This window comes from Onychomys torridus, chromosome 19 (genome assembly GCF_903995425.1).
Source record: "Onychomys torridus chromosome 19, mOncTor1.1, whole genome shotgun sequence".
Lineage (NCBI taxonomy): Eukaryota > Metazoa > Chordata > Mammalia > Rodentia > Cricetidae > Onychomys > Onychomys torridus.
The window spans coordinates 10,596,546-10,617,266 of record NC_050461.1 but is presented as its reverse complement, the minus strand read 5'-3'; the positions used below and the strand labels follow the sequence as shown (position 1 = coordinate 10,617,266).

General features: G+C 42.5%; 1 protein-coding gene across 4 annotated transcripts in view; it reads left to right on the top strand.

Annotated features, from left to right (window-relative positions):
- Positions 1 to 20,721, top strand: part of Cdk19 (cyclin dependent kinase 19) — a 51,358-nt gene that overhangs the window by 17,390 nt on the left and 13,247 nt on the right. For 3 of the 4 annotated variants that reach the window (XM_036168859.1, XM_036168856.1, XM_036168857.1), the window contains 4 exons: positions 2,446 to 2,503; positions 15,154 to 15,285; positions 19,225 to 19,368; positions 19,520 to 19,589. In XM_036168859.1, coding sequence (XP_036024752.1) covers positions 2,446 to 2,503; positions 15,154 to 15,285; positions 19,225 to 19,368; positions 19,520 to 19,589 — 404 coding nt within the window. The remainder of the gene's footprint in view (positions 1 to 2,445; positions 2,504 to 15,153; positions 15,286 to 19,224; positions 19,369 to 19,519; positions 19,590 to 20,721) is intronic. The other variant, XM_036168858.1, reaches the window with a different exon arrangement.

Here is a 20,721-nt window from a genome sequence, read left to right as displayed (position 1 = left end):
AAATATTTTGGTCTTGAGTGTTTTTCATTTTTGTATTGTTTCTCCTTTTGCCCTGATTGCTTTAGAAATATTTTTAAATTTTCAAATATGAGCTGATTTTGTCTTATATTGTCATAATTGACCCTAAAATTATATGTGTGTATGTGCACATGTGCTTCTACACATGCATACACTCTCATGGTAGACCTTTGCATGTGCCCTTGGAGGCCACAAGTGGACATCAGACTCCCTGGAGCTGGTTGCAGGTTGGCTGCCGTGGGCGCTGGGAACTGAGCTCTCCAGTCTCCCGGAAGAGCATGAAGCACTCTAAGCTGCTGAGTCATCTCTCCGGTCCGTGTCTGTGTCATATGAATGTGACTATGTAGGGTCCCATGAGCCTGAAAAGCCGTTCCTCTTGTTCGAGTTGATTCATCTTTACTAAAGTCACCTTCCTAAATACTATCCTTATGCTCACGGAGAAGAATTATTCCTTCCACTTTCTTTGTTTTGTTTGGTTTTTCGAGGCAGGGTTTCTCAGTGTAGCCCTGGCTGTCCTGGAACTCATTCTGTGGACCAGGCTGGCCTTGAACTCACAGACATCTGCCTGACAGTCTGCACCTGAGTGCTGGGATTAAAAGTGTGTGCCACCCTTGCCTGCAAGACTTTAATAATATTCTGTTCTAAAACTCTCTCCATCTTCCTTACTAGGTTAAAGCTTTTTGAAATCCAGGTCATCATATATTTCCTTTTGTTTCTTGAAAGTCTACAGTGTAACATTTTGTAATCAGCTTTATATCCTTCCATACTTACCAGACTTTTCACCTGACGCTGTTTGACCCATTCTGCCTGGTGACCTGGTTTAGTTATCATGCGCCTCTGACAGTGACTTTAGTCGAACTCATCCTGTCCCACTACTTGACTAGTGTGCCTAGGGCATCTCATGATCTCCAACTCCTGCCCTGTTACCACCGTCCTGAGCCAGCTCCTCTTGCAGTTTTCAAGTCCCACAACAGGCCCAGTCATTCTTGCTGTCACAGGAAGCCCAGCTCTTGGTGTGACCTCTGGGCTGGTTTTTGTTCATTTTTCCTTTTGCATTCAGTCACAAAGTCCTATGAACTTTCTTCTCTAAAATGTTACTCAGCCCCACCCCACCCCCCACTCCCTACCCCCACCCCCATGCTTCTTATCTTCACACCAGTTCTGGTCTCTGCTGCTGTGGCCAGCTGCCTGCCTGTCAGGGTCAGATTACTTCCTGACATTTGAGACTACTCAGCAGAGCCTTCTCCTCCTGTCAGTCAGAGCTCTCCCTGTCTCAGGCACACTCTTCATAGCCTCTTCTCTTCCCTGCTTTCTCTACTCCTGGTAATTGTTGGGGATCTGGCTAATGGACTGCCCCTGCCCTCACCCCATCGACATTGCCCTTACTAAAATTGCTCATCACTTCATTTGCAGTATTTGTGTATGTGCTTATTGTTTTCATTGACGAGCTTTCTTAAAACAAAAATCAGCAACATGGAAAGGATCTTAGAGAGAGCAAGAGAGATTGTCTCAAAAGAAAACTCGCTGTCTGTCCATCTATCTATTCATTGAATAAATGAGGACAGCACATTCTAAGTACACACTTTTTCTCTCCCGAGTTTTCAGAGGAGTTTGGCTCACTTTTCTCCTGTACGTTGCCACAGTTTGTTTTCACACATTCGTAGGTGAGGCCCATGTGGGTGGCTTGCTGTCTGTGGCATAGTCTTTCAGTGTAGAGCTCTGTATTGGCTTTGGGTTTTTTGTTTGTTTTGTTTTGTTTTTTGAGACAGGATCTTACTGTGTAGCCCTGGCTGTCCTGGAACTAGCTCTGTAGACCAGGCTGGCCTGGAACTCATAGAGATTCCCCCTGCCCCTGCCTCCTGAGGGCTAGGTTTAAAGGTGTACACCTCTACTGCCTGGGTGGGCTTTGGTTTTTATTGTCCTACATTTTGAAATTGTATTTGGAGTTTCTTCCTTGTGCTTTTATTATAGCTGATGTGAACACTAAAGAGCCTGTCTGTATTTTAGTGATACTTTCCTATATAGTAGTCCAGAAATACTCAGCAAGGAATACTCATTTGATTTACTTAAGTGAGAGTTGTTATATTGTGTTTTGAAATTTATACATTAAAAATAAGTGTATTTAATTTGTGCAGGATTTTAAATTATGGGACAAATAGAAATGATAGCTTTAATTACTTTGTGATAATTATTTATATGACACAATTTTGAAAATAGGTATGTATGTTTTCCTGGCAAAGGTGTTTATATGAATGTAGTGCTAACTTCAAGAATATCAAATGCTTTAACTGGAAAGGGTGCTTAATCTTTAATTAGTTTAGATGGAATGAAAATACATAAATTATATTTTCACAAGAGAAAATTTCCATTGTGGAGCATGTCAAAAGAATAAATGTAGTAATTTGAATGCTCTATTTTTATTCCTAGAAACCAGCAAATATCCTAGTAATGGGAGAAGGTCCTGAAAGGGGGAGAGTCAAAATAGGTAGGTAATTATTCCAAGATAATTGATTAAAACAACAAGGTGGTTACAAAGATTGCTCATCACTTTTAATTTTGCCCTTTTTAATACCTTATTAAGTTGTTGATTTTAAAATTACTTTCTTGGAGTGTTTATAGACAATACGTTGGAAAATGTAGATAGTCTGTAAACCCACAGCTCTTTCTTCAAAATAAGAGCCTGTCATTGTCAGTTGGAGCATCAGTTAACAAACGCCCTAAACTTTTGCTCCATACAGTATGCCAAGTGTGTCACCACCGCTCTCCAGCATAACACCCCAGCTTACTGTGTTCTGGTCCCACATGCATTGCTCTAACTGTGACTCAGTGCATAGCCTCTCCCCGGGGCTCCCCACTGCTGTCCTCAGGAGCATGTCTCTGGCCAGGCGCTGTCATCCCTGGTGAAGTGAATACTCTTAGTACCTCACACTGGTTGTGACCATTAACCCAGGCAGGAAGGGGTTTGGTTTTTTGGTTTGTTTTTTGGTTTGTTTTGTTTTTTCGAGACAGAGTTTCTCGGTGTAGTTTGGGTGCCTGCCCTGGATCGCGCTCTGTAGACCAGGCTGCTGGTCTTGAACTCATAGAGATCCGCCTGGCTCTGCCTCCTAAGTGCTGGCAGGAAGGGTTTTAATGAAACTGTGTGTGCTATTGGAAAGTTGATGCTGGAGACACAACCCGACTGCTTCCGCCAGCCTGCCCGGCTGCTTGCTTCCTTCTTGGGCATCTTCTTCCCAGTCCAGTTCCGGAAGAAGCTAGCTGCTCTAAACTAGTAAGCCTGCTCTGGCCTCTGCCCAGTTGGCATGGAATTGACCTTCACTGTGCTGTCGTTAAATACTACCTGATGGGTGCTTCCCTTTGCTGCTCCCTTCCCCTCGTCTGTTTGCATTTTAACACTCACATGTTTTCTTACAGGCGTTTATTGAAGATGGACATTTTGCTTGGCAAAAGTGAAAAGGAGATAAAAGCTAGTCTCCCTCCCCATGAGAAAGCCGTGGAAACATTCTGTTGTGCAGTGTGGTTCTTTATTATGTTGCCTCAGCCACACAGCTGCCTGCTAAAGTGGATACAGTGAAGGGAAACTGGATTTAAAGAGCAGTGCCCTGCTCGTTCTTGAAGCCATGGCTAAGGCTCCTGTCCTGAGACTTTCCCTGCAGGCTCTTGATCCCTCCCTGGTCTGTGCACCTGAGTTCCCCTGGTAGCTGTAAAAACGACTGGTTCTCTTAAGCTTCCTGTAGTACAGCATCGTCACATAGCTCTTCTCAAGCTCCTCCTGGTCCCTTCAGCACTGACAGCCCTCCCTCCATTTTCAACTGAGTTTTACCTCTGCCAATGCAGGACACGGCTCTTGTCTGTCTCTAGATGAAGAAATTTTGTGCAGGTTGCCTTAATAGCTAGTTCATTGTGAGAGCAGTTACAACCAACTTGTAGTCACAGAACAAACAAAAGCCACGTATCAAGGCGTCCCCCAAGTACATGGGCAGAAACATCAGGTAGACAGACAGACAAAATTAGGTGGTGGTATGTGATGATGGCATGGACAGATGGACAGCTCTGCTATAGATTTAATACATTATCTGAGCACATTCTTAGCCTTTAGGTTGATGGAAGGAAGCTAGAGGTCTGTTAATACATTCTAGAAGTTTTATCTGATGGTTGAAAAGACATAGCAGACTCAGAAACAAGAATAACGATATCCTGAGATCACTTGGCTCTGGACGTGCAGAATTCCAGTTTTCCACAACCGCAAAGTCCTAATCATTAGCCTGGTTGAACCTTTCACATGGGCGTAGCATTTTTCTGAGAGCTTCCATTCACAGTTTTCCTTCTTGGCATGGACTTCAGTTTGTACATGTCGAGGCTGGAGGGTGTTTTATGTCTCATGATGCTAGGAAGGCTCGTTTCTAGCATCTAATAAAGGTGAAACTGAGTAGGCAGGGAAGCAGTTTACAGGAGAGGGGTTGTTAGAATCACTAAGGAAGGCGCCCTGACGTCATAGGACATTGTTAGCTGTCGGGATTAGGTCAGATTTCCCCCTCTCCCTCCCTCCCTCCCTCCGTCCCTCCCTCCCTCTCTCTCTCTTTCTCTCCCCCCCCCCCCCCCCCTGGTTTTTCAAGACAGCAGTGCACTCTGTAGACCAGGCTGGCCTCGAACTAAGAGTTCTGCCTGCCTCTGCCTCCCGAGTGCTGGGATTAGAGGCGTGTGCAGCCACTGCCCAGCCTATTTTTCTTTTTCGCCCTCTGTATCTGACATGTATATTTACATGTGGCAGATTAGATATAAAGTTGATGAATTATGACAGTAATAGGCATTTTTAACCAAATCCCTGACTCAAAAAAAGATCTTTAAACTGTGTTTTCCCTGTGCCTGTAATCATTTATAGTCTATGAAATATTTTGTTTGATGTTTGAGATATGTGAAACAATTTATTACTATTTTAACTTTAGTTGTCATTTTGGGGTTTTTGGCCAGTTTGATTTTTGTAGCTATAACCTTATGTGGTGTGGCCAGTTTTTGTTTTAGGATTGGTCTTTAACGGCCATGTCATTTGAGGTGGTATTTATGGTAAATCTTATTTGTCCTATTATTTTGGTATTATTTTGGAAAGCCTGGGAAAGTAAATGGGTAACAGTTACATTATAGAAGAAATCAGATAATAATAATTTTAAAATTCCTTCCCAGCAATACTATCCTTTCTATATGTATCAAGTGTTACTACTGTCAGGGGTAGAAGCTGGAGGCCAAACCCATGAGAGATCAGCATTTGTGGGCATGATAAAATCGTATTTCTTATTTTACAATCAGAAAGGAAACTGGAACTCCAGTAAGTTATTTCATAATTTTACCCAATGATTACTGTTCATTGTCAGAATAGGAGAATAGGAGTATTATGTGGTAATTTTTAAGAATATTTCTATTTATTTATTTACAATGTCACACATTTATAAAATGTGTTTTAATCATCTCCACCCCACCCAGATACTCCTTCAGGCCACCTCCTCCCATACTCATGTCCATTACAAACCATGAACACTGAGAGCTCATTTAGTGCTGTCTATGTGCACAAAGGTAGAAGGCTGTCTGCCTGATTCTGGACAACCTGTCATTGGCCATGCCTTCAAGGATAAAATTTTACCACCACCAGCTTCCAGTAGCTTCTGAACTAGAGGTGGGGCCTTGTGAGCAGGTCTTAATATAGGTAACCACTGCTGTGGGTTCCTGAGCCCAGTGACATGTCATGTCCAGGAGGCAGCATTGGACAACACTCTTCTTCATCCCTTTTCTGCAATGTTCTCTGAATGTCGAGGGGCAATGTATTTTTATAAGCTTGGCTTGTACTATGGAACGCTCTGAAAAGTCATTTAATCAGGAAACACGGGTTTTTTTTAAACTTTTTTAAAAAAGATTTATTTATTATGTATACAGAAGAGGGCGCAAGATCTCATTGCAGATGGTTGTGAGCCACCATGTGGGTGCTGGGAATTGAACTCAGGACCTGGAAGAGCATTCTGTGTTCTTAACCTCTGAGCCATTTCTCCAGCCCAGGAAACACAGGTTTTAAGGTATGATCTCTTCTATAAGTTTCTTGTTTTTGAAAGGATAATTTTATGTATTTAAATATGAGTCCTTTTAAAGATATATTTTTGTTTGTTTGCTTTGGTTGTGGTTTTTTTCAAGATAGGGTTTCTCTGTAGTTTTGGTGCCTGTCCTGAATCTTGCTCTGTAGATAAAGCTGGCCTTGAACTAACAGAGATCCACCTGGGTTCTGCCTCTCAAGTGCTGGGATTAATGGCATGCACCACCAGCTCAAAGATACATGTTTTAAAAATTATTAGTTTTAGTAGATTTGTTCTAAACCTTCTAGTTTAGTACTTATATTTCCAGAGAGGTCTCCTTCAATGCTAGTATTTGGGCAGTTTTGATACCAACACTATGGATGTTGTTGTCTTCAGAGACTGGAGCCTTTATTAGAATTTTGTATTTGGTGGGTCAAGTCAAAGCCATTGGGTATCAGTACAGTTAGTAATTGTATGTCACAGGACTGCCTAGAGCCTTTAACTTGTTCTATCACAACAGCTTTATTAGAAATATAGCCGGGCGGTGGTGGCGCACGCCTTTAATCCCAGCACTCGGGAAGCAGAGCCAGGTGGATCTCTGTGAGTTCTAGGCCAGCCTGGGCTACCAAGTGAGTTCCAGGAAAGGTGCAAAGCTACACAGAGAAACCCTGTCTCAAAAAAAAAAAAGAAAAGAAAAGAAAAGAAATATAGCATAGTGATCCAGATGGTTCAACCCAGTTAGTACTTTTTACTTTTTTTCTTATTATGAGATCCTATTGGTTTTGGTGCAGCTTAAATTTAAATTTTGAGATATCCCTAAAATCTAGTTCCTTTTGAAAAGTTTAAAATAGGTCTCTGTCAGTGTGAAGATACATTTTTTAAAAGTTATGCTGAATAATGAGAAGGTTTTTCTGTGAAAATATTTGAGTCACTTAAAACAGTAAGACTTGATTTAAGTCAAGCAAACACTCAAATACATGATTAATAAAAGGACATGATACTGTCGTCCTCTTTTGTAGTTTTACTAAAACCAAGATTAGCGATTTATCAGTTAGGAAAGTGGACCAAAGAAAGTGCAGAATCTCTTAGACAGTTCTTACATCGTCTGAACATAGAAGAGTGAACGCTAGGAGTGTTGTGGTGGTTTGGCTTCACTTGCCTGGAGTTCTCGGTGGTGTCGTGGAAGATGAGTTTGTGGCTGTGTCCTCAGAAGTTGGTCCAAGTTTGAGGTGAGAAATGGAAGAGTTACCCTCTCAAGTTCTCTGTGGAACCAGCCAGGGTCCTTCCTGTCCAGGCGAAGGGAGTCTGAAGCATCACATTCAGCATCAGTCACCTGGATTTAGCTCTTGTCACATCATTTTTCTCCAGGTGTTCACTGTGGGAGGCCACTGCAAACAATTTTGGATTTTTAGAATTATTCTAAGTGTCATAGTAATGCATAATGTCTCATTATTGGAGATTGCTCGTACAGTCCTTTGTCCATGTTGATAGGATGCCATGGGTTTCTACTCAGTTACTGTCAAAGTCTGGGGACAGATTGAGTTTGTCCCATGTACTTTTATTCACAAACATCACAACAGCATGTAGGCTTGGTGGAACCAGGTGAAAACACGGACCTTCCAGTTAGAGCCCTCTTCACTGTAAGAGAGGGCAGGAGAGGCTGAGGCATGCTGTGTGGATCTCAGGTCACGGCTCTCCCTCCCTAATTTTAAAAGCTGAGCAGCAGAGAGATGCCCTTACAGATGGAAAGTTGAATTAACGAAAGGTATATTACTGGATTACAGGTCGGTACAATGATCTGAAGTCATTTAGCAAATTCTAGAGAGGCCTTAGCATGGATAGTGGATAGATAGTGTGGGGTCACTGTCCGAGGCTGTGAGGAGAGGCCATGACAAGCTGGGAGTTAGATGCAGATCTTTGTCTAGCTTGGAAATTTGTAGAGAGTAGAAGGGGGAGCAATGAGGACTCAGAGCAGGCAAGGTGGGATTCGTTATTCATTTCCTGCTCTTCAGCACCTCTCTTTTTCTTTTCTGTCTTTTTCTGTTGGCTTTTGGAGACAGGGTTTCTCTGTGTAGCCCTGGCTGTCCTGGAACTCATCTTTAGACCAGGCTGGCCTCGAGATCCACCCACCTCTGGATTACAGGCGTGTGCCACCACTTCCTGGCTTTTAATACCTTTCTTGTTTCTATGGTTTCCAGAACTCTTTTTGGTTTTCTTTTGTAAATTTGCAATTTTACCATTTCTTAGATGATTTTAAACTCAAATTGAAGTAGCCTTCTCATTCAATATGTTTTGCTTTATTGTGTACAAGTTCTAGCATGGAGAAACAAAACAGAAAACACAATTTGAGTATATTGAATGTATCCCATTGCCTGTGCAGGGCAAGGGTGGATAAAGGCAAGTTACAGTTTGATAGGTTTCCCTGTTTTTCCAATTAATTGCAAAGTTGAATTGCTATAATGATTAAACATAAAGCCAAGTGGAACCCCAGGTGGCTGTGGTCCCCAAACACTCCTTCCTTTGGTCTTTGCTTCCCTTTGTTTTGGGGGAGGTATCTTTTCCCCGGAAACTGTATAATTTTGTATGCTAGCTAAAGGGACTTGTGCTTGAGATCAAATTTATGTGCCACTTGTGGGAAAAACTCCCTTGGGTTTTGTACCAAGGTGGGCTTTTCCCATTGTGTCTGGGGTTTATTCTGAACCTGTACAAAAATGTGAGGGACTCAAGACACTGGGTGCTCATCCCTTATGTCTTCATAGTGGAACAGCTAATAAGGTTCCTTCCAGGAATGGGGTGTGTTGTCTCATTCCGTGTGAGGCCAGTGCTCATCTTGATCCTGACACCTCCATCTTGATCTGGAGAGGAGATGGCACTTACCATGTTTGGTACCTTTTGTGATCACGCGCTTCTGAGCTGAAGGGATGAGGTTGCGGTAAGCTGGAACGGACACAGAAACAGCACGCTCGGATTCTGGAGATGCTAGCAAACAGGTGCTCTGAAAATCAGCAACACAGGCAAATGCTCCGGTGGGTGCCTGAGGTAGAGCACCAGGGCATCTGATGATAGCCTGCGCAGACTACAGGACTGTCAAAGATGCCAGCCATGCCAGAGGAGAGGCCCAGTCCCCAGAAGGAATCACCAGCGTCTATCTGAGGAGGCAGTGTGGTTGGGTGACCTGTCGATAACTGATGCCAATGCAGGTGACTCCTGGTGGAAGTGGATGCTCCATGAGGCCTCACAGTTTAGAGCCAGAACTGTTGACACAGAGTAGAGTGCTCACCTCCAAGTGAATAAGGGAGTTTATTCTGATCTGAAATCAGTGGCCATAACCAAGGAGCACACATTTCAGTTGCCTGAATGAATAACATTCTAACATGGAGGCAGCTGCATGGACTTTTGTAGACCCAGAACAAATCATAAATTAAGGCATTTTCCAAGTATGAGGTAGGTAGGTCATCGCATGGATAAACTCTGCTGTGAGTTTTAGATCTTACTCAGTCACATTCTTCCCTTGTAGCTTGGTAGAAGCTGGTGGTCTGTGAGTGCATCCCCAAGGAAGGACGTTAGGCTATCAAGAGGACTTAGGATAGCTCGAGGTAATCTGGCTCTGGACATGCACCATTCTAACTCTACAGTCACAAAGTTTATGTCCGTGAGTTAGACTTGAGTGTCTGTAAACTGGTGGTCACTTTTTCTGCGCCACTTCACTTCTGCCTCCATCTTGTTTTCTTTAGCTTTGTGTCCGTGTCCTGTGCTGGTGCAGCCCATTATTTCTCTACTCCTAGGGTGGCCTTCATGTTCACTCTGTGGTTTCATTTACCATAATTTGTTAGAGTCTCACCTTGAAATCCATTTCGCTGTCAAAACTGTCTCTGAAAAGGCCTAGCAGATCCCGGGGCCTGTGTCTGTCAGTCACTGTTCTTCCTGAAAGGCCTAGCAGATCCCGGGGCCTGTGTCTGTCAGTCACTGTTCTTCCTGAAAGGCCTAGCAGATCCCGGGGCCCGTGTCTGTCAGTCACTGTTCTCACCACGGTGTGCCTGTGACCTGTGTCCTAGCAGATCCCGGGGCCCGTGTCTGTCAATCAGTGTTCTTCCCACAGTGCACCTTGTCTCCTGGGCAGTCTGGCTCGAGGCTGCTGACATTCTGTGGCTGTTACTTCTGCACTGTGCTCCTGTTGCCCCGGTCATGTGCTGTGTCAGGACACCTTTAACACTGGTGCGGGACACAGCCTCCCTCTATAATTTTTTCTTCAAGGATTTGGATGTTGTGAAAATGATTCTAGAGTTTGGATGTCTGTCCTCTCTAGCAGAAGTCTTTATTGTTATTTGGCCCCCTTGGCACCCTGAGTTCCATTGTCCCCAAGCAAATTCATTGGCATCTTCCTAGACTCTTTATTGTTTTTGTGTCATTCACTGTTTACCCTAATTCCCCAAATCTAGTCGACATAAAGTTCTGTTCTCTGCTCAGATAATTACCTTATTGTTAAGAATTTCAAGATTACAGTTCTGGTAAAGATTGGGGAGAAATTATAAATTAATAAATAACAAGAGTTATTATAATGGATTAAGTCCTTATAAACTTGGTTTTAATGCTGTGTTTGTGTGTATATGGTAACCCACCACCACACTACTTCCACAGCCCCAGAATTACTGTGGAAGGTAGTGAAGTAGGGACTGAGGGCACTCAGGGTAGGTGCTAACATAGCATGTGTGAGACACCCTGGGTTCAATCTATGGTTTAAAAAAAAACAAAACTGCAAATGCCTGTGTTCTTTTATTATTTTTTTTCCTATTTGTACAATTAGATAGACTTTAGTCCAGCATCCTCATAGGCCCGTGACACCATCACCACTTCCTGTTTTAGAACATCGCTGTCTTCAGTTTCATACACACTATAATGTATGGTGATTACATTCCATCTTATTTTTTAAATGAACATAATATTTGCAATTGTAACCATTGTTAAGTTCACAATTCAGTGGTATGAATTACATTCAAGATATTAATTATACTCATGATATTCATTAATTACACTCATATTAATTACACTTGTGATATTCATTGACTGCACTCACAGTATTCATTCAATAATTATACCTATGATATTCATTAATTACATTAATTGTATTGATTTATTACATTCATGATATTCTGTCCTGATATTACTGTCCATTTGTGGGGCTTTTCCATCACACAAAACAGAAACCCTCTACTTAGGAAATCATTGCTCTATATTCCTTTCTTCTCCATCTTGAGATAACTTCTAGTCTTTCTGTCTCTATGAAGTTGCATATTCTATATATTACATATAATACAAGTCTATAGTATTTGTCCTTTTTGAATGTAAAAACATTTTATATACAACTGCAGGAGAAATAATACACAGGTAGCTTGAACATTAAAAACAGGTTATAATTCAAAAGTCCACGGTTATTTGAAACTGGAAAATATTTTCTCTGTAGAAAATAGTCAAAATGATAACATTTCCCAATAAGCCCTTTTAAGCCAAATAATAGCTGAATTATACATAAGAATATTGATTAGATCCTGGGATACAGAAGAAACCTATCTTCATCTGTTCAGAGAGCTATGTTTTACTTGAGTTGTGTAACAGATTCCTGTTCATCTTCCCCTTCACTGATTAGGCAGACCAAATGCCTATGTTTCAGGCTTTAGTATAGTTCTCTTTGGGCTCCAAGGAACTGCACAGTTGAATGGAAGAAAGGTACATTGTGTACTTTCCTCCCTAGCAAGCTCAAAAACCCCAACATGACTTAAGCCTTCAATCCTAGCACTTCAGAGGTTGAGATGAGAGGATTGTCTTGGGCTACATAGTCAGTTCCAGGCCAGCTGAGCTAAGGGTAAGAACCTGTCTCAAGAAACCAAAAATATTTAGCAATCCTTATCTAACATCCTTCCTCTCTCCCTTCTCAAAAACATAAAACTTCAAAATCTACTTTGAAATTAGTCTATTTCTGCTGTATTTAAAAGCACCCTTCCGGATGGTTCCTTGAAGGATCCAGAGACCCTCCCACTGTGGAACTTAGCTTGTGTTAGAAACCAGACACTGTTACCTGACTGTAGCCTGACTCTGTTACCTGTATGTATCTGCTGCTGTCAGGCACACTTGTTGGGCATTAGACCCTGCTGTTAGATACTGCCTAGATACACACCTCCACACAGGGTTCTCTGTGTAGCCCTGGCTGTCCTAGAATCTGCTCTGTAGGCCAGGCTGACTGAGAACTCAGAGACCCGCCTGCCCTGGGTGCTGGCATTAAAGGTGTGCACTGCTCAGCTTACCCATCCATTTCATTAAACAGCTCCGCACACATTTTTAAAAGAAAATAATCAAAGCAATGTTTAGGTTAGTTACTTTATCTAGATTATTTGAAAAAGCTCTTGTAAACTTTGTTCAGTAGAGTGGAATTGTACTTATTTTCTTCTGACTGTGGCTTCTTTTAACAGTGAATTAAACAGAATTAAGAGATGGAAGCAGGCATGATGGCACATGCCTTTAGTCCCAGCACTTAGGAGGCAGAGTGGGTTCTAGGCCAGCCAGAGTTACATGGTGAGGCCCTGTCTCCAGAAATAAATCACTTAATTCATTTTTTAAAATTTAATTAAAAGGTAGAGAATAAGAAGGGAAACATTAGCTTTTGCCTGTAACGTAAAATGCTTTTCAGTGGCCTAAACAGCATCCATCATGCATTTCCACCATCACACTTACCAACCATAGCAGCCAGTCACCACAGCAGCCAGCACCTGTCACTCAGCCTGTCATGAAATAATAGGTGTAATGTTGGGAAAATTACTGGCTGGTCTCGTTTGCACTAGAGAAATGTAGTTTTAAAAGGGTAGGTAGGTATCAGCACAGGTTTCCTTGGTTAACTTTAATTTTTTTTTAAGAGCTCCAGAGTTTTGATACTCCAGAGCAGTCTCATGTAGCATTATACATTATTTCAAACTCTAAAGAAACAATATATTATAGCATACTTAGTTTCTGATTAAATGATCCATTGTAGTTATCTACATTTGTTCTTTTTATAGTACATTTGGGTCTCTTACACATTCAAAATGTACTGTGTATGGTGTATATTTTAAATTATATGGATTTATCCTCTTGTGACTCTGCCTTTGTGGTTTGTAATTACCGTGTGTATAATTTACTGGATGTCAGTCAGTGCTTAAGAGTCTAGCTTTGGGCCGGGCGGTGGTGGCGCACGCCTTTAATCCCAGCCCTTGGGAGGCAGAGGCAGGCGGATCTCTGTGAGCCTGGTCTACAGAGCGAGTTCCAGGAAAGGCGCAAAGCTACACAGAGAAACCCTGTCTTGAAAAACCAAAAAAAAAAAAAAAGAGTCTAGCTACTAAAGGGCTCCATGGTGCCTTAGTTGAAATGCCTAACACACAAGCATGAAAGACCTGAGTTCAGATCCCCAGCACCCACATTAAAAGTTAATCTATTACTTATAGAGCTGGGGGTGTTGGAGAAAGGAGGATTCTGGAGTTTGCTGGCCAGCCAGCCTAACGAGTGTGTGTTGAGCTCAGGGAGAGACCCTGTCTCAAAAAAAATAAGGTGGTAAGTATTGTGTCACTAAAAACTTTTCCTGGGGAAATGCCACACAATTGTCTACTTACCCCAGAGATGGAACTCATGGCAGAGCAAAATAGGTACCACCAGAGACCAACTTTGTGATGGGTGAAGGGTTACTTCAGGAATTTAAGTGGAGCAGAAATGACTCAGACAGGTGTACCACAAAAGCTCACCTTAGCAGACGTGACAGTTCACAAAAGCTAGGAACCTAGAGCACACTGCACAGCATGCAGGCAGCTCAACAGGTTGGAGGGTGTCCTTTCCAAATGACTAAGTTGGTCTAAGCCTCTTCCAGGCAGGTGGGCTGGTCTCTGTCGTTTTTTGCAGCTTGGTTTGTCTCACAGTGACTCTCAGCAGTTGTTACAGTGTGTTCTTGGGAGGGAGGGGCATAGTGAAATCTGGTCAGTTTCAGGGACTTCCTGAAACTGTTTTGAAACCAGAAGTTGTTTTCCTTCTGGCTTCAAACAGTACACCAGCAAGGAACTTTCAGGCTGGGATGGATTGTTTCAGTTTCTAAGGAATGGCTAGACAACATAAGAGTAAGAGAAAGACACCTGATACCAGCCCCTGCCGGCACACCCACGGCATGTGCACATGTACACACAAGAATATGGCTACTAAATCAAAACATGGTTTTTGAGTACTGATGAGCATAGACAAGTAATTTCATTGGCTTTGGCTTTAGATTCCTCATCTCAGAAGTGTGAAACCAAGTACTAAAGTAGGATTCTTACAAAGGTGAAATGAGGTTGGATGATGTGTATCAATGCCATTTGTAAAGTGTCTTATAGATGTAAGGTACATCCTATTTATGAAATCATAAAAAAGATCTCTAGAACCTTAGAGTGACAAGTACCCCCCAATACTTAGTTTCTTTACATCTTTGTTAAATGAATTATTATAGCAACTGTCTATATATCTCTTACAGCAATTGTCTATTATATATATTTCTTACATGTGTTCTTGAGATTGTGTATGATGTGCTGTTACAATCAACTTTCTAGGAGAAAGGTCCCAATAATGATATTTTCTGTTTTGCGTGCTCTAATTGCTCCCCCATAGCTGATTCCAAGTGTCCAGTCCGCTGTCACTGAACACAGGCTTGGGAAGAAACTCATGTAATTCAGCCCTCCTAAGTTTGTAGCTCCTGATTCCAGGGCATACTGAACTAAGTGGTATACTAAACAAGACTTTTGGAATGTTTTAACTGCTCCTGAAAGCCAGGAAGCTGAAGTTTAGGCTCACATCCCACTTTCGACTCTGAACTTAACGCCTTCGCCCTCAGGAAGTCAACATACTTTTAAGCTTTAGTCTCCTTGTCAGTAAAGCAGATGGCGTCAAGGACTGTATCTCAGTAAAGGTAAACAATGTAGTTCCTAGCCAGGGTGCAGTTCTTAGAGCAGGTGTCTGTCTTTGAAAGGGCAGTTACCAACCCCTGCATGGCTCTGATACCACGTCAAATTGAGTTTTACATATTTATTTTATTTTCCAGCTGACATGGGTTTTGCCAGATTATTCAATTCTCCTCTAAAGCCACTCGCAGATTTGGATCCAGTGGTTGTGACATTTTGGTATCGGGCTCCAGAACTTTTACTCGGTGCCAGGCATTACACAAAGGCCATTGGTAAGTGTCAAGATGGTTGATAAGCTGAGCGCTCCTAAATGTAAAATGGTTCGTTATAAAGTCAGTGCACACAGAAGCAAGGACATGCACATCTTCCTTTATCGCTGCTACACAGCTGTTGATCTGAAGAGCTGGAAGGAGGGTTAGGAACTGGCTCTACAAAGAAAACCAGGACAGGAGTATCGTGCTGGAGAAAAGCTCCTCCAGGTGTCCTAACCAAGACACAATGCGATGTTCCATCTCTCTTGAATGGTCTGCAGAATGGCAGTGTGTCCATTAAGGCAGGAAACACAGACTTGGTAGGGTCGCTCGTTCAGCAACTTGCCAGACCACCAAAAGGGAAAAGAACTAGAGAAAGAAAATGGTTATGAATTGGTTTGTTAGGATTTATGATCTTCCTTACAATGGAGACTTGGGAGATTTTGTTGTCTAACTACAGGGAAGACTCAGCTATGGATAGGGAGTTAGCAGGTGAGACTCTTCCTCAGCTCTGGAGATCTCTTGACAGCGAAGAAAAAGAGAAGGCAAGGAGAGAGGAAGCAGTGGCCCGGGCCTAGCTTTGTCGTGTTTGGATTTCCGAGAGGACTTCTCGGCATGGTCCCTATCCTCTACAGCCGCTCCTTTGGCTGCAGGCTGTAGCAGTCCATCACCTTAGCTGCTGTTGCATCTGCTTAACAAGGGCACTAAGAGTGGAATGTTACTCAAGCTTCTGAAATAGCATGCCACTCGGAGCACACTGCAAGTTCTGTTCCTGTCTTTGGAGAGATGCAGTTAGCCTCATAATTAACTCATGGGTCAAAAGCAGACATGTATTCCAGTGCCTTACCAGAGCTGATTTCTTCAAAATCCAGATACTGTAGTGTAGTGCTGAAGTAGATATTAATATAAATATAAAATGTCCATAATTACTCAACGTTTGCAAAAGCTTCTGAGTGGTCTCAGAACTGTAGGGACAAGTGTGTTGACTGCAGAGGAATGTGAGTGTGACACTGGACCTGTGTCCTGTCATATCGGAGGCTGCTGAGGCCGTGCCGTCAGTACAGTGACTGGAGTGGCTCTTTGATCTTCCCACCTGATGGGTTTGCTTTTCTTGTTATCTCGGCCTTTTCCTCCCAGCTCTTGGGAACCGCAGAAGGCAGCAGAGCGTAGGAAGGGAGAAGAAGTCTGAGAGCATGCATGTGTGTGGAGGGAAATGTTAGTTGGAAATTAATAGAGCCATCAAGAAAGATGGTGTATAGTTCGGGGCAGGAGTGTCCATTGTTTTTGCATTGCAGCACGTAAATGACCTCATCATCCATAAATGCATTGGGTCGTATTCATAGCTATCCTGGGACTCATGCAACCTGAACTTGAACATGCCTGGTAGAGGATGTGGAATCAGAAGCAATCCATATGCCCTGGCCCTCACCTGCAACTTGTATAATATATAAAAGGGAGATTTTCCATGAAGAAAAGAGATATTTAGCCAAAAAATTTTTTTCTGCTAAATTTGTTTCTTACTGCCTTACTTTTTTCTATTGCTGTGACAAAACACCATGAGTGAGGCAACTTAGGAAAGAATTTAATTTGGGCTCTTAGTTCCAGAGGGTTTGACTGTCATGGGGAGGGGTGGGGCACTCCTGCTGGTAGGAAAGCGTGGTCCTGGAACATAGGCTGAGAGTTTACATGTTGGCCCACGAGCTGGAAGCGAAGGGAGCTCACTAGGAAGGCCGTAGGCATTTGAACCCTGGAAAAGCCCGTAGCAGTGACACACTCACTCCAGCAAGGCCAAACAGTCCCCAACTGGGACCAAGCATTCAAATAGGAGCCTATGGGGGCATCTCATTCAAATTGCCACCCCCAGTTAGTGTTACACATACACTAAGTCCCCCAGAAATCCAGCTTTCCCGTGCCTTCCTGGTAGTTCCGTGTGTCTGCACACTGGGGAGCACACTTTTTGAGAAGCACGGTTGTAGTTTTCTTTTTCAGCTTTCCTCTGCTGTTGAAATAGATGTGGTGAGTTTGTTGTTATTGTTTGCTCTTAATAAATGTAAGGAGAACTGAAATTGAATTTTAACCAGTTTGCAACTTTTTTGCTCGGTTAATGAGATTTACCACTTAAGATAAAAACGTAGTTGCTTAGCCAGGTACTAGTTCCTGCAATACTAGTACCTGGGAGGATGTCGATGCAAGAAGGTTGTGAGTTTAAGGCCAGGCCGGGATACACAGTGAGGTCAAATCTCGTCTCCAAAACAAAATCATCATAACCAATTTTAGTCAAGTCCTAATTATCCATTCACAGTAGAAGTTAGACAGATTGTTAAGATAGAGAAAGATACTTTTAAATCAGTTATCTCTGAGTTTAAAATACATTCATAACAGTCTATATAAACACATACACATTCACTCACTCTCACTTTTCTCCATGCTTTGGTTGTGTCAGAAACAAATATAAGTGATGCAAGAGCTGGATGGAAATACAAAATTAAGATAATGTTGGCAGGCCGGGCAGTGGTGGCACACGCCTGTAATCCCAGCACTTGGGAGGCAGAGGCAGGCGGATCTCTGTGAGTTGGAGGCCAGCCTGGTCTACACAGAGAAACCCTGATTCAAAAAACAAAACAAAACAAAAAGATAATGTTGGCAGGAAACAGAATTTAACATTCTTGCTTTTCTGAGGTTCGTTATGCAAACAGTTCACAGGGAAGTCTAGATTTTTCTTTGAATAAAGGACCAATCAGGAGTTGACATGACTGGCAGCTTACAGTAGCAGTCCTCACTGACTGTATTAGAAGCCACCAGGAGGAAGAGAGATAATGGAGCTATTAGGGACAGGAGTGACAGACAGCATGATGTGGAAGACAGGAGAAAACTAAAAAGCCAACACAACATTACTGTGTGGTATTGATGGGTGTCCCTGATGATCGTGACAGTGACTGTGTCATTAAGATTATTAGATTGTTTTATGCCCTTTTATCATAGCACATCGTGGTATGGTAAACAATGGTTACTGAAGGCCATTACATTACCCATTATCCAGAAGGCTGATTTCTGTGGAGGGAAATATCTAAATGGTCAGAGAAGAGAGGCATTTATAGGCAGAAGTTTCTCTCCCGCCTGCCTATTCCCAAATATCCAGCAGCCACTTCCCAAATTGACTCTGAGGCTTAATGTTACTTATAAATGCTCAGCTGGTAGCTCAGGCTCATTACTGACCAGCTCTTACACTTAAATTAACCATCTTATCTGTGTTTAGCCGCATGACTTGGTGCCTTTTCTCAGCAGCATTCTCACCTTGCTCCCCTGTGTCTGGCTGGTGATCCCTGACCCCTGCCTTTCCCCTTCCCAGAATTCTTGTCTGGTCGCCCTGCCTATATTTCGGGCCTGGCTACTGGCCAATCAGTGTTTTATTAAACCAATTCGAGTGACAAATCTTTTTTTTTTTTAAATGCCCTTTATTGAAGGAGGAAGTAGGTCTTGAATACAGGTTTACAGCACAATGGGAGAACCCCGGAGGGCAGAAGTTTGCTACTGATGTTTTACAATCTTGCATCTAAGCGTTAATGCCCAATATGTAGGATACACAGACAAGGTGCTTCCATTAAGCATTCAGGAGGGTGGAACCCAGCAGGGAATTAGCATAGGGAGGATATCAAGGTCAAGTCGAGTGACAAATCTTTACAGTGTACAAGAGCATTATCCCACAGCAGCATTACAACATAGCTTTCTGTTGGGTAGTTTGTTTTATAGCAGAGCATACTGACATTTATTCTAGTTAATGAATATAATTAAACTATTTGTTTATGTAGTTTATCTTCAGGATGTGTTTGGCATTGTGGTGAACTATTCTACATTCCTCTACTAAAATATAGTTTTGTTATGTCTGTTGGAATTATATGCAGTAATTGTAGCTAACAACATGTAATGCATTGATATAAGAAGTTGTTTTTCCCTTCATAGATATATGGGCAATAGGTTGCATATTTGCTGAATTGTTGACTTCAGAGCCTATTTTTCACTGTCGTCAGGAGGATATAAAAACAAGCAATCCTTTTCATCATGATCAACTAGATCGGATATTTAGCGTCATGGGGTTTCCTGCAGGTAATTTGTTGCCCTTTTCAAAATACTGTTTTGAGTTATTTTCAAAAGTGTTCCTTTGTAAGAGCATGCATAAAGTTTGTTTTATGTTTATTTTCAAATTTAAAAAATTAGGAGACTTAATAAGATTTTCTATAAATAATCTTTTTTTAAGATAAAGACTGGGAAGATATTAGAAAAATGCCAGAGTACCCAACACTTCAAAAAGACTTCAGAAGAACAACGTAAGTAATTCCAGATTATCATAGTCCATCTGTGCTGGGAAAAACAAAACAAAAACCCCAGATGAGTAACTGATGAACAGCAGGCAGGTATGGATGGAAGCCGGGGGTCGAGGTTGCAGGTGCTGGCAGGTTTGCTGTCTATTTGCCTGCTATCTCCTCTAAAGAGTGCCCTGTGGCTGTGGTCTGTGGTAGGAGGGCAAAAGGGTGTGAACTCTGTGTTAACCCTCCATAATCAACACCTTTGAAGGCTTCCCTTTTCATACTTCACACTGGGGTGATCAATCAGAGTTCAGCATGAATGTTGTGAGTGAGACAAATTCTCAGGCTTGTTAATTACAAATTGTAGCTTAAGTAGGAAAATTCACTCTTCTTTTAAAAAGGATATAGGTTTAAACCAGAGACTCAGATGTTAGTTACCTGTCATGCCTGAGTAATTTAAAGAGTATATTCCAAATGATTTTAGCTATATACCCAGTTTAGGGCTGTGATATTTAAAAACAGAGGCAGGCCGGTGGTGCACAATCCCAGTTCTCAGGAAGCGGAGGCAGGTAGAGTTCTTGAGTTCAAGGCCAGCCTGGTCTGCAGAGCAAGTTCCAGGACAGTCAGGGCTACATAGAGAAACTCTGTCTTCACTCACACACACACACACACACACACACACACACACACACACAAAAAAAAAAAAAAACAGTTACAATTTGACTATAATAAAGGCCTCAGTTCAGTCCTATAGCTGTGGTTTTCTTCCTATCTGAGTAGTGATTGGTGAGTGAGATGCTTCATAAGAAACTAGGAAGGATAGCAGGGAGGAGCCGAATGGCCCGGGGTCTGAGTAAAACTCAGTGCTGGAGGGGTGTGTCGAGTACAGTGATGGGTGCAAAGACCAGCTTCCTTAGCCGGGTTAGTCCCGCAGTCGGTCATCTCATACTGGAGAGGCCGAGAACTGGGGCGTGGTTCAGTCCACAAGGCTGGTGAATGTCTCTCTGGCACTGAAGGACGCGTCGGTTCCTGGAGAGCTGCCCATCTTCAGTCTACACTGGCATCCCAAAGCGATTGATGCTAAATCTGGTGAGGAAACAGCCCCAGGATAGGTAGGCTTGCCGATGAGAGTGAGGGCAAGCAGGCAAACGGT